The sequence below is a fragment of the Phyllostomus discolor genome, chromosome 7 (assembly GCF_004126475.2).
Source record: "Phyllostomus discolor isolate MPI-MPIP mPhyDis1 chromosome 7, mPhyDis1.pri.v3, whole genome shotgun sequence".
NCBI lineage: Eukaryota > Metazoa > Chordata > Mammalia > Chiroptera > Phyllostomidae > Phyllostomus > Phyllostomus discolor.
This window is the reverse complement of record NC_040909.2, coordinates 56,893,573-56,906,507: the sequence shown is the minus strand read 5'-3', so window position 1 is coordinate 56,906,507 and position 12,935 is coordinate 56,893,573. Positions and strand designations below refer to the sequence as shown.

The 12,935-nt window shown below is 39.5% G+C and overlaps 1 protein-coding gene and 1 pseudogene across 1 annotated transcript in view; one reads left to right on the top strand and one right to left on the bottom strand.

Moving 5' to 3' along the window:
* LOC118501896 (cadherin-related family member 3-like) overlaps window positions 1-12,935 on the top strand; it is a 112,266-nt gene that overhangs the window by 78,652 nt on the left and 20,679 nt on the right. The window contains exons 11-12 of the mRNA XM_036031658.1: window positions 111-209; window positions 12,152-12,384. Of these exons, the coding sequence (XP_035887551.1) occupies window positions 111-209; window positions 12,152-12,384 (332 nt within the window). The remainder of the gene's footprint in view (window positions 1-110; window positions 210-12,151; window positions 12,385-12,935) is intronic.
* LOC114502238 lies at window positions 3,991-4,069 on the bottom strand (annotated as a pseudogene).

The window sequence follows — 12,935 nt, the reverse complement described above, 5'->3', positions numbered from 1 at the left end:
ATCGTAGTTTTGAAATCCTCCAGTGAGCCTGTTGCTGGGGGCACATTTAGCTTTTTTGTAGACTAAAACCATTAGCATAACAAAAGATTTATTCACTATTGCCTTTACAGTAACTGTGACAATCATTGTACAGATTGCTCCAGCCAATGATTTCAGCCCTGTGTTTAAAGCTGCATACTATTCATTCTCTGTTCCGGAAACATCAAAAGGTGAGAGATCGCCCTTCCATGGTGTGAAGCACAAGGAAAATTCTACCAGATCGCAAATGAGTGAGCAATGGAAAGATGACAAAACACAAGGAGGCGAGGGAGCTTTATGGGGCTCCAGACCTTCAGAAAATTTGAAATTGGCAATGACCTCAGTGTATCATCCTGACAGTTACCTAAGGGCTCCCTTGTGATTTTATGTAAGATCTCAGATTTTTATAATGGACAAATAAATGTGATAATTATGTTATTCCGTTTCTCTTCTCTTTTGCCTCTGAATTAGGTCCAATGTAAAGATAGTAGGGACAATGTGGCCATTGTCCATGCAGTTTATATCCTGTGAACATCTGAAGTCAAATTTCAGGACTGGAGTCAAGCTCTTGATCAGGATCCTTTCTGAGTCATGAGTTAGAAATGAATTAGGACATATTTACTAGCACAAACCAAGGAATGTTAGATTTAGAGGGACAGAAGAGATAATATGTGTATCTTTTGTTAATCCAAGGGAGGAACATATTGTTACAGGGTGCAGCCAAGAGGGGGGCCCCAGGTGGGCATTTGAAATGGGGCCCAGAACTTAAGGTGTCTAGGAGATTTTAGGATGTCTCCATCCCCCCCACCCAGGGTGTGGGTTGGGGGAAGGGACAAATGGAGCAGGGCCATTGAGAGCTGTTTGGCATACCAACAGCCTTGCAGCTAAGCTCTGGCGTGGTCGTTTGGCTTATCTAGAACCTTTGACTGGTTGCATAGATATGTTAAGTAGCTGTGATCATCTCTAAGCCAGGGGAATGAAAGTGACTTCCCCACCCAGATGTAACTGGGGGGGCAGGTCCCCTGAGTTACAGCGCCTGCGTGGGAGCTCAGAGAGGATTGGCTCTAGGACATGGGCCACACCTGCCCAGACTCATGATGGCAGCCCAGTAAAGCTGGAAGGATACAAGTTCTGGCATGTGAAGCCGAGTGTGGGAGGAGTCGGAAATGAGGCTGCAGAGGAAGATTGGCCGTGGGGATTTTAAAACCCAGATTTGGTGGCCATTGAGGAGGAGAACCATGCTGCTTTAGGAAGGAGAACCATGCACATCCCAGAGAGGGAGAGCCATGCACAGCCCTGAGAAGGAGAACCATGTGCAGCCCTGAGAGGAGGAGAGCAGTGCACAGCCCTGAGAGGGAGAGCCATGCACAGCCCTGAGAAGGAGAACCATGTGCAGCCCTGAGAGGAGGAGAGCCATGAGCAGCCCTGAGAGGGAGAACCATGCTGCTTTAGGGAGGAGAGCCATGCACAGCCCTGAGAAGGAGAACCATGCGCAGCCCTGAGAGAGGAGAAGCACGCAGACTTGACAGAGTGTAGACTCCTGCAGCCCTGAGAGAGGGGGAACCACGCGGCAGCCCTGGAGAAGAGAACCATGCTGCTTTAGGAAGGAGAACCTTGAGCAGCCCTGGAGAAGAGAACCATGCAGCTTTAGGAGGAGAAGCATGCGGACTTGAGGGAGTGGAGACTCCTGCAGCCCTGAGAGAAGAGAACCACGCGGCCTGGCAGAGTGGGGATTCCCACAGCTTTAGAAGGGGGAACCACCACCTGGTTTTAGCAAAGATCCCAGTGACTCAGCCGAGGGTGCCGGGAACCCAGGGAGGTCTCCCAGTCGAGAGGGAGTACTAACTGGGAAGAACCAGAGGACTGGCTAAGCCATGGACTTCTATTTCCTTTCCTGAGATACGGTACTCTAGACTGGGCAAAGGGGGAAGGAAGGAAGGAAGGACTGTGTCTGTGGGTGTTTTAAGGGACTTTGGGATTTTGGTAAAGACATTATTAGGTCACTACTTTAAGTTAGTATAGCATTAAATAAACATTTCCTTTCCTTTTCACAAATCTCTGGCATTGAGAGACGTCTTTCCTCTGGCAGCGGACATAATGGACCCGGGGCCTTCTTTCAATAATAGTATATCATCCCAGGCCCCCCTTGTTGTGTTCTGTAACAATATCCCTTCCTCAGCATCACTGGATGGTGGGTCCTCCAGGCTTAGCTTGCATACTTCAAGTTGTGTGCTAAAGTCAAATAATACTTGCTCACAGGAGCCAGTTATTAAAATTTTAGGAATTTTATAACCCGATTATTACCATCATTAAAAATGAAATTATATAAACTTAGTTGCACAAGTTATTTTAAAAACAAAATTAGTAAATACTCAAAAAACTCAGCACTTCTTAATTATGTTACTACATTTCACTAGTATCTGTACTCTTGAAGTTATTTACATCTATGTGATCTCCATGGTGAAATCTGTATATAAAATGGTTTGCTACTACACCTCCCTTTCCAACTTAGTACTATTATGTTGATAGCTAAAAATCGGCAATTGTGGGAGTTTTTATACTATGGATATAGGCAAATACTGCATAGAAGGGCTTGATTCATTAGTTGTTTTTTTAAATTTTATTTTAATCATTGTTCAAGTACAGTTTTCTCCCTTTTACTCCCAATCCAGCCCACCCTCCCAACCTTCCCCACTTCCCTCCCATTACCACCCTCCCCTGAGTTTTTGTCCATGTGTCCTTTAAATTTGTTCCCATGAACCCTTCCCATTGTCCCCTGAAATTCCCTCTTCTCTCCCCTGTGGTCACTGTCAGCCTGTCCTCTATTTCAGTGTCTTTGGTTATATTTTGCTTGTTTCTTTGTTTTGTTGTTTAGATTCCTGTTAAAGGTGAGATCACATGGTATTTGTCTTTCACTGCCTGGCTTGTTTTGCTTAGCATAATGCTTTCCAGCTCCATCCACGCTGTTGCAAAGGGTAGGAGCTCTTTCTTTCTTTCTGCTGCATAGAATTCCATCATGTAAATGTACCATAGTTTTTTGATCCATTCATTTACTGAAGGGCATCTAGGTTGCTTCCAGCATCCAGCTATTGTAAATTGTGCTGCTATGAACATTGGGATGCATAGGTTCTTTTGGATTGGTGTTTTAGTATTCTTAGGATAGAGTCCCAGCAGTGGAATTGCTGGGTCAAAAGGCAGATCCATTTTCAGTTTTCTGAGGAAGTTCCATACTGCTTTCCATAGTGGTTGTACCAGTCTGCAGTCCCACCAACAGTGCACTAGGGTCCCCTTTTCTCCACAACCTCTCCAACACTTGTTGTTTGTTGCTTTGTTTATGATGGCCATTCTGACTGGTGTGAAGTGGTATCTCATTGTGGTTTGAATTTGCATCTCTCTGATAGCTAGTGATATTGAACATCGTTTCATGTGTCTTTGGATTTTCTGTATGTCCTCCTTGGAGAAGTGTCTGTTCAAGTCCTTTGCCCATTTTTTAATTGGATTCCTTGTCTTAGAGTGCAGTAGTGTAAGTTCTTTATATATTTTGGAGATGAAACCCTTGTCTGAGATATCATTGGCAAATATGTTTCCCCATACAGTTGGATCTCTTTTAATTTTGATACTGTTTTCTTTAGCTGTGCAGAAGCTTTTAATTTTGATGAGGTCCCATTTGTTTATTCTTTCCTTTATGTCCCTTGCTCTAGGGGACAAGTCAGTAGAAATGTTCTCCTCTAGGACTTTAATGGTGTCAGATTTTATATTTAAGTCTTTTATCCACATTGAATTTATTTTTGTATATGGTGTAAGTTGGTGCTCGAGTTTCATTTTTTTTGCGTGTGGTTGTCCAGTTCTCCCAACACCATTTGTTGAAGAGGCTATTTTTACTCCAGTTTATGTTGTTGCCTCCTTTGTCAAATATTAATTGACCATAGAGACTTGGGTTTATTTCTGGCCTCTCTGTTCTGTTCCATTGGTCTGTGTGCCTGTGCTCTATGCATTCAGAGAAACCTCTCTAGTAACAAACTATAGAAATGATCCCTGAAAGTATAGTTTTTGATTCATTAGTTTTAATTATCATTACAAAAATTGAGGAAATATTTTTCTGGAAATTAAAAACTATTATCCAATTCAGTGAAGAAGTTATTTGCAAGATTGATAAACTAATGAAGCTCTGACATTGTTTCACTTTTCACCTTATTCTTTAACATAAAGAAAACATTAACATTCATGTCAGAACTATCATCATTTGTTAACTGCAATAATAAAATGGGTATTGAATGGGCATGGATAGAGGAGTTAGGCAAAAATCAAAGCATTCTGTGAGAATCAGTTGTCCACATGGGAACTCACAATAAAGAATATTGTGCAATTTATTATTTGTAAGTTTCATGTTCTATATTTCTTATATTAGTAAAATTTATAATAAGCTTCATATTTATGTAGGCATATGTTCATACATGCACACATTCTTTCTTTTTTAGAGAGTTGGTTGTTAATCATTTGCCAGAACATCACCAGGTAGAACCCACTACTTCAAACCAACTTATTTCTCTGGCAGACAACTACATTAATTAGACCATTGTTCTAAGGAGAGACTAGGAAGTAAAAAACCCATGTAGTTTTTGGATTTTAGTTCTTTGTTTGCCTCACCATGCAATTTTGGACAAACTCTTAAAACTCTCTGTAAAATAAATGCATGCCTATGGTCCTAGTTTTGGAACATAACACAATTGAATCGTATGATTTACAATCAGACAATTCTGGAAAAATACATATAAACTGAATTATTGTAGACAGTATTCTGCTCCCTGTCCATAAAATTTTGTTATTATTTCAGAAGTACACAAATCTCAATATTGATTTATGAGTAATATTTTTACAATAGGGGCTCATTACCTTAATTTCTTTCCTCCCTTTGTAGTCTCCCAGTCCTGTGGTAGCCTTCTTGCTCTAGGGAGTTTTATTAAAAGAGTTTTATGGTGGGTCTTTATACAGAAGTTAAATGGTTCACAATTTTTTAATTCTCTCCTAGTTTATAAACTGTGAATATGGAACTGAGGGTCTGAGTGCTGATTCCAAGGGTCTCTGAAAGAAAAAAATCTACAGCCTTCACCAAATTATTGAAGGGTTTCCATGAACCACTAAATTTCACAACAACCAGTCTAGATTTTAAAAGAGACTGGCATTTTTTTATTTTTATATTTTTTAGTGAGGGAAGGGAGGGAGGGGGGAGAGAGAGAGAGAGAGAGAGACAGACAGACAGACATCAATGTGCGGTTGCTGGGGGTTATGGCTGCAACCCAGGAATGTACCCTGGCTGGGAATCGAACCTGGGACACTTTGGTTCCCAGCCTGCGCTCAATCCACTGAGCTATGCCAGCCAGGGCAAGAGACTGGCATTTTTAATAGGCTTTAGATTTCAGAGCAGTTTTAGGTTTACAGCAAAACTAAGAGAAAGTTACAGAAATTTCCCATATATCCCCATGTCCCCACACATACATAGCCTCCCCCATTATCAACATCCTCCACCAGAGTAGTACAATTGTTAAAATTGGTGTATCTACATTGACACATCATTATCACTCAAAGTCCAGCATTTACATTAGGGTTCACTCTTGATGTACTTCCTGTGTCTTTGGACAATATATATGTTGACATGTATCTACCATAAGGTATCATACAGAATAGTTTGACACTACCCCAAAAATCTGTGCTTCACTTATTCATCTTTCTCTCTTCCTCAATCCCTGGAAACCCCAAATCTTTTCATCATGTCTGTAGTTTTGCTTTTGAGACTGGAATTTTTTAAAAATAATGTTTTATGGGAAACAGGTGTTTTATGTCAGTTTCTTTTCCAACTATCTGAAGTTGTTCTGCAATGTAATTTTATGTTTTGAAGGTAGGACTCTAAATCTATTTAACATTTCTACATTTTCTTTTAACTTTTTAAAAATTGTTCAAGTACAGTTGTCTCCATTTCCCCCTACCACCACTACCCAGCTCCCCCAACCCCAGCCATCCCCACTTCCCACCCTTGATCCCTATCCCCCTTTGGTTTTGTTCATGTGTCCTTTATAGATGTTCCTGAAAATCCTTCCTCCTTTTCGTCCCATTTTCCTTCCCACCTCGCTTCTGATTACTGTCAGTTTGTTCTGAATTGCAATGTCTCTGGTTATATTTTGCTTGCTTATTTGTTTTGTTGATTAGGTTCCACTTATATGTGAGATCATATGGTATTAGTCTTTCACTGCCAGGCTTATTTCACTTAGCATAATGCTCTCCATTTCCACCCATGCTGTAACAAAGGGTAGGAGCTCCTTCTTTCTTCCGTGTAGTATTCCATCATGTAAATGTACCATAGTTTTTTATCCACTCATTTACTTGTGGGCACTTAGGTTGCTTCCAGCACTTGGCTATTGTAAACTGTGCTGCTGTGAACATTGGGTGCATAGGTTCTTTTGGATTGGTGTTTCAGGGTTCTTAGGGTATAAAGAACTTAGATGACTCCTCTTGAATTAGACAAACAATCCAATTTAAAAATGGGAAAAAACTTAAACAGACCTTTTCTTTTTTAAAAAATTATGTTATCATTCAATTACAGTTGTCTGCATTTTCCCCCACCACTCTCCCCCACCCCACCCAGCCAAACCCACCTCCCTCTTTTGCTTCCACTCTCCCTTGATTTTGTCCATGTGTCCTTTATAGCAGATCCTGGAAACCCTTCCCCCCATTATCTCCTCCCACGTCCCCTCGGGTTACTGTCAGATTGTTCTTAATTTCAATGTCTCTGGTACTTTTTTCTTTTGGTGATTATTGAACAGACACTTCCCCAAGGAGGACATACAGAGGGCCCAGAGACATGTGAAAAGATGCTCAGCATCAGTAGGCATCAGAGAGATGCAAATTAAAACCATTTCTACATTTTCTTAAGCATAATTTAAACCTTCTTGATGCTTATGTGAAAGATTTAGAATTTTTGAATTATAACAGTGTTAATTTGGAAGGACTCAAAAGATTCAGCCTCTTTATTTTACCACAAGAAAATTTTGGCTGGAGAGAGAATTGGGTCACACAGCTAGTAAATGGTAGAAACAAAAGGTAAATACAGACTTCCAAATTCCTGGTCCAGTTCTCTGTTTAGTATTCCCAGCTGCTTTTCTTGTATTGATTTTGATGACTGAGATCACCAGCAGTCTGAAAACAAGTTTAGAGAATTCATATGAAGAGATAAAAGGATCATTTTTTTGAGTGTGTGTACTATTCTCCAAATGGCTTGGCTACTGATCTACTGTACCAGAGAGAAAACTTCTAGTTCTTCATAAAGGAGCAACATGATGTATCAGAGAAACCATGAGCACTGGAATCAAATAGAGCTGGATTCAAATTCTGTTTCTGCCAACTGTTAGTCAAATGATCTTAGTTCATAAAACCTCCACGTGCCTTTGAGTTCTCATCTGCAGAATAGCAATTATAATAATAATGACATAAAGATAAGAATTAACTGATAATTATAAGTATGTAAGCTACATGCTACATACTAATGAAAGTCTCAACAGTATTGACAATAATAATAATGATAACAACAACAACATTAACAATAACAACCACTGACTTATTGAGTGCCTACAATGTGCCAAAACTCTTTCCTTGCTATTTTTTTTTAAACATTCCTTAATCTTCCCTACCAGAGTACATAAGAAGAATGAAATTAAGGGAGGATTGGTGTTTTGAGGTGATACTCATGGGCAGAGACAATATCTTCTGCACAACTCAGTGACAATTTGCCTTAAGTGAGGGAATTAAAAAGCTAAAACTACTATGAAAAAAATTCTTTTCAGAATATCAAATATTTAACCTATAGACCTTGAGGACATTAGAAAATCTATTAATAAGGAAGTGTTTTTTTTTTTTTTTTTGTGCTGTGTTGATTAGCACAGAGGGTTTCAGTGTGCCTTGAGGACTATATAAGATTTTTAAAAAAATTCCTAACAAGATTGTAGGAATTGATAATCTTTAAAATAAAACAAAATTTTGATGGCATATGATGGGTAAATAAATTTCTCATTGACAAATGGCTTCCGAAGGGAGGTAGGCATAGGCAAAAAAAATCTTTTTATCAGAAATTATTTAGAAGAAAAAACATGAAAATTAAATTTTACTGGGTTGCAAGTCAGAAGGGAAAACACATTTCATTTTCAATAGTTTTTGATAAACTTGTCTGGTAGAGTCACAGAGTTTCATAATTACTCTATTTTAAACTTTAGCTAAAGATGCTCAAGATAGCTTTTAGTATTATTGAAAGGTTAATATTATTTCTATAGAAGAGTAAGCTTTCAGTTATACTTAACTAGATAGTAAATGTAAAAATGACATTACCTTTGCCCACACCTCTATGATAAAGATGGCACTTTTACCCTTAATCTGTTTTATGTGGTTGTCAGTTGTAACACTATTATTTTTTTATTTTTTTAAATATATTTTATTGATTATGCTATTACAGTTGTCCCATTTCCCCCCTTCATTCCCCTCCACTCTGTACACCCTCTCCTACCCACATTCCCCTGCTTTAGTTCATGTCCATGTGTCATAAGTTCTTTAGCTTCTACATTCCCCATAGTATTCTTGCCTTCCCCCTATCTGTTTTCCAGCTACCATCTATACTACGTATTCTCTGTACCTTTCCCCCCTCTCCTCCTCCCACTCCCCTGTTGCTAACCCTCCATGTCATCTCCATTTCTGTGGTTCTGTTCCTGTTCTAGTTGTTTGCTTAGTTTGGTTTTGTTTTGCTTTAGGTGTGGTTGTTAATAATTGTGAGTTTGCTGTCACTTTATTGTACATGTTTTTATCTCCTTTTTCTTAGATAAGTCCCTTTAACATTTCATATAATAAGGGCATGGTGTTGATGAACTCCTTTAACTTGACCTTATCTGGGAAGCACTTTATCTGCCCTTCCATTCTAAATGAAAGCTTTGCTGGATAGAGTATTCTTGGATGTAGGTCTTTGCCTTTCATGATTTGGAATACTCCTTTCCAGATCCTTCTTGCCTGTAAGGTCTCTTTGAGAAATCAGCTGACAGTCATATAGGCACCCCTTTGTAGATAACTCTCTCCTTTTGTCTTGCTGCTTTTAAGGTACTCTCCTTATCTTTAGTCTTGGCTAATGTAATTATGATGTGCCTTGATGTGTTCCTCCTTGGGTCCAGCTTCTTTGGGACTCTCTGAGATTCTTGGACTTCCTGGAAGCCTATTTCCTTGGCCAGATTGGGGAAGTTCTCCTTTGTTATTTGTTCAAATACCTTTTCCACTTGTTACTCTTCCTCTTCCCCTTCTGGTACCCCTATAATTTGGATGCTGGAATGTTTAACAATGTCTTGGAGGTTCCTAAGCCTCTCCTCATTCTTTTGAATTCTTATTTCTTCATTCTTTTCTGTTTGGTTGTTTCATTCTTCCTTCTAGTCCACTCTATTGATTTGAGCCCCAGTTTTCTTTCCATCACTATTGGTTCCCTGTGAATTTTCCTTCATTTCACTTAGTGTAGCCTTCATTTCTTCATCTAATTTGTGACCAAATTCAGCCAATTCTGTGAGCATCCTGATCACCAGTGCTTTGAACTGTGCATTTGACAGGCTGGATATTTCTTCATTGCTCAGTTGTATTTGCTCTGGCGCTTTGGTGTGTTCTTCCATTTGGACCACTTTTTTTTTGGTCTTGTAGCACCTGTTACATATGAAGGGTGGAGCCTTAGGTGTTTACCAGGGTGGGTCAACCATTTCTGGGTTGTGATGCTGTATGTAGGGGCAGGGTCCAGGAGGAAACAATGGCACCTGCTCCACTCTCCGTCAGATTTTAGTCTCTTCCATCACTTCCCCCAAGCAAACTGGGCCTTTCTGGTGCTGATTCTTGTGTGGGTGGGCTTGTGTATGTTCTATGACCCTGTGGGCCTCTCCAATGAACTCTCCTATGAGGCTGGGAGTCTCTCCCTGCACCTCAACCCCCACAGGTGGCCCCAATCGCTGCCTTGAGGCTTTATTTCCTGGCACTGGGACCCTGGGTTTTGTGGTCTGTCTCAATCCCCAGCCTCATCTGGTTTATCTGCATGCAAATGTGTGACCACCTGGTCATCCAGCTGCCTTGCACGCCATGCCTTGCTTCACAATTGCCACCTTGCTGAGTCTACCCATTGCCACCCCACACCCAGGGTCTACCTAACACCACCTGTGCATCCAGGATCCACCTGCTTCCGTGTTGCATGCCCGGTGCCACTGTTTTTTGTGCCTCAACCCCTCTTCCCTTGGCTGCCCGACTCTACCCCACCTACCAGTCTGGATGAATGTGTCTATTTTAACTCCTTGGTTGTTGGACTTCCATACAGTTCAATTTTCTGTAAGTTCTGATTGTTATTTTGTTTTTAAATTGTTGTCCTTATTTTGGTTGTGCGAGGAGGCACAGTGTGTCTACCTATGCCTCCATGTTGGCTGGAAGTCCAGTTGTAACACTTTTAATAATGACACTTTTACACAAGCAATAGGTTAGACTCTTCATACTCTGGATTTGCCATAATGAAACATTATTTTTTTCCACAAATGTGTTTCTCTGTTTTCAGTATTTTGAGTTGTGTTCATTGGCTGCTCAATGACATTATCAGAGACTGATGAACCTTTGTGAAAGAAAGATGCAAACTACGAAAGAAATCCTGTGAGGCTGACAGTGGTGGTGTCCTCATTAAACTGTTTCTGCACTATAATTTTTCAGTCTTGATTATCAGCAACCAAAATGTCCTATACACATATCATTGAAACTAGTCATTGTATGGTGGTATTCACTACATGGAGGAGGTATAGTATTGACACTGGGGTCTATAATTCAGTAAAAAATGATTGAGGGGTAAGGCTATTATATCTGTTGTCTATTACTATAAGTATGCTATGTAATAACCCCTCCTCAAAATTAGAGTAATACAACAATGAAAATTTATTTAGCCCATGAGTCTGAGAATTGGCTGAACTGTCTGTCTGGTTTTGACTGGGATTGCTCAAAATTGTGGAAATGGACTGGCGTTTTGCTAATGTAGCCTGGCCACAGCAGAGGTGACTGATGAGTTGGCTCTTCTCTTGTACTCCAATGGGCTGGTCTGAGCATGTTCTCAGAGCAGAGACAAAGGGGCAGAGGCAAGGCAAGCCTAACCACAGGAGCACTTCTCAGGCCTCTGTTTGTCAGGTTTACTAATATCTCATTAACCAAAACATGTCACATGGGAGGACAAAGACCATGATGGTGGGAATGATAAAAAACAAGGACCTATTAATTCAATCTACCACATCCACCTGTCTCCTGAAAGATTATTTGGAGGAACTACACACTGAAATCACAGCAAATTGATTTTGCAAATGTGGGCTATAGATTCAGCAGATACAGATTTGATTCCTGACTCTAATATTACTAGCTTTGTGACCTTGGTCAAGTTACTTAAGACCACTGGACTGCATTTTCCTAATCTGTAAAATGGGGACAGTACTAGTACATATATCATAATGCTGTTGAGAAGATCAGTAAGATAATATGTATAAATAATTCTGATATAGCATTTATCAACATTATATATGAGGAACTATTCTAAATACTTCATATATTTATTTTAACTTATTTAATCCTCACAACTCTATATGATACCTACTGTTATTATTCCTTGTTTTCAGTAAAAGATATTAGGGCCAGAGAGGTTATAGAATTTTTCATTGAGTTACATCTAGTAAGTGGCAGAGCTGGGATTTGAAAACTTAGGCAGCCTAGTTTTAGAGTCTGTATTGTGAACCATTATCTGATGCTAATCTTAGCATAATGTCCAGTAGAAAATTAGCATGTAAAACATATACGTAATTATTAATAGTATGAATTTATTATTAACTCATATCATTTGATGTATGCCACATGGTTTAAAGTGTAAGAGGACTGCCTGTCAATTCACCTTCCGTAATGTGGAGTTGGGCTTTTCAAACACATTCACTGTCCTGTCCAGAAGAATTCAGGCTGACCTTTTGAGAAACTATGATACCATTTCAAAGGCAAAGACATCTTAAGCTTTTTAAGGTAATGTCTCTGCATGACAAGAATGAATCTTAATAAGTGTTATTGACAGCTTTCTACAAAGTTGGAAGAGTGACTGCCATTGATGAAGACTACCCACCAAATTGTGTTACTTACAAAATAATCAATGGAGACATTCAAGTCATACAAATATTCTGGATCCACCCTCTCTCTGGAATGATTGAGCTCACCACACAGCCAGACTACGAGACTGTGAAGCAGTATAACCTCACAGTGGAAGGTGTGGACTGTGACAGATTTCACCCTCGCACAGCGATAACCATGGTAAGTAAAGAGCCTCAGGTTTTGATGTGATAAAAATGCTCTATTAAGGTCTACTTTATTAAAATTGAAATGGCCAAACCATAACAATGAAACATGGTTAAATAATAACAGTAATTCTCATGAGATTAAAAACATTGTAGTAATTGTAAATATGCATCTAGCATCTGTCATGTGCAAGCTCTTATTCTTGGTACATTTTATATGTTGATGTAGTTAATCTTCTCATTAAATTTTCATGGAAGGCAATATTATTATCATTTTCACCTACAGGTGAGAAAATTTAGGCACAGAGTTTAGGGAAATTAACTGAAGTTACTCAGAGTTTGTAGAGCTGAACTCAAATCCTGGATGCCTCTCATTAGGGGGTAATGTTTTCAACAAAGGTAGTTAAATAAGATGCATTATTTTGGCATCACAGTGGGGGAAGTGTGTGTGGGCCTTAAATTATTTTAGGAACTCTTGAAAGATAGTAAGAGTGAATACTGCTGTGTTGATAATGTGGTATGTGTAATGAATGACTATAAGGTTTTGTCATTGGGGAAAAGATAGAA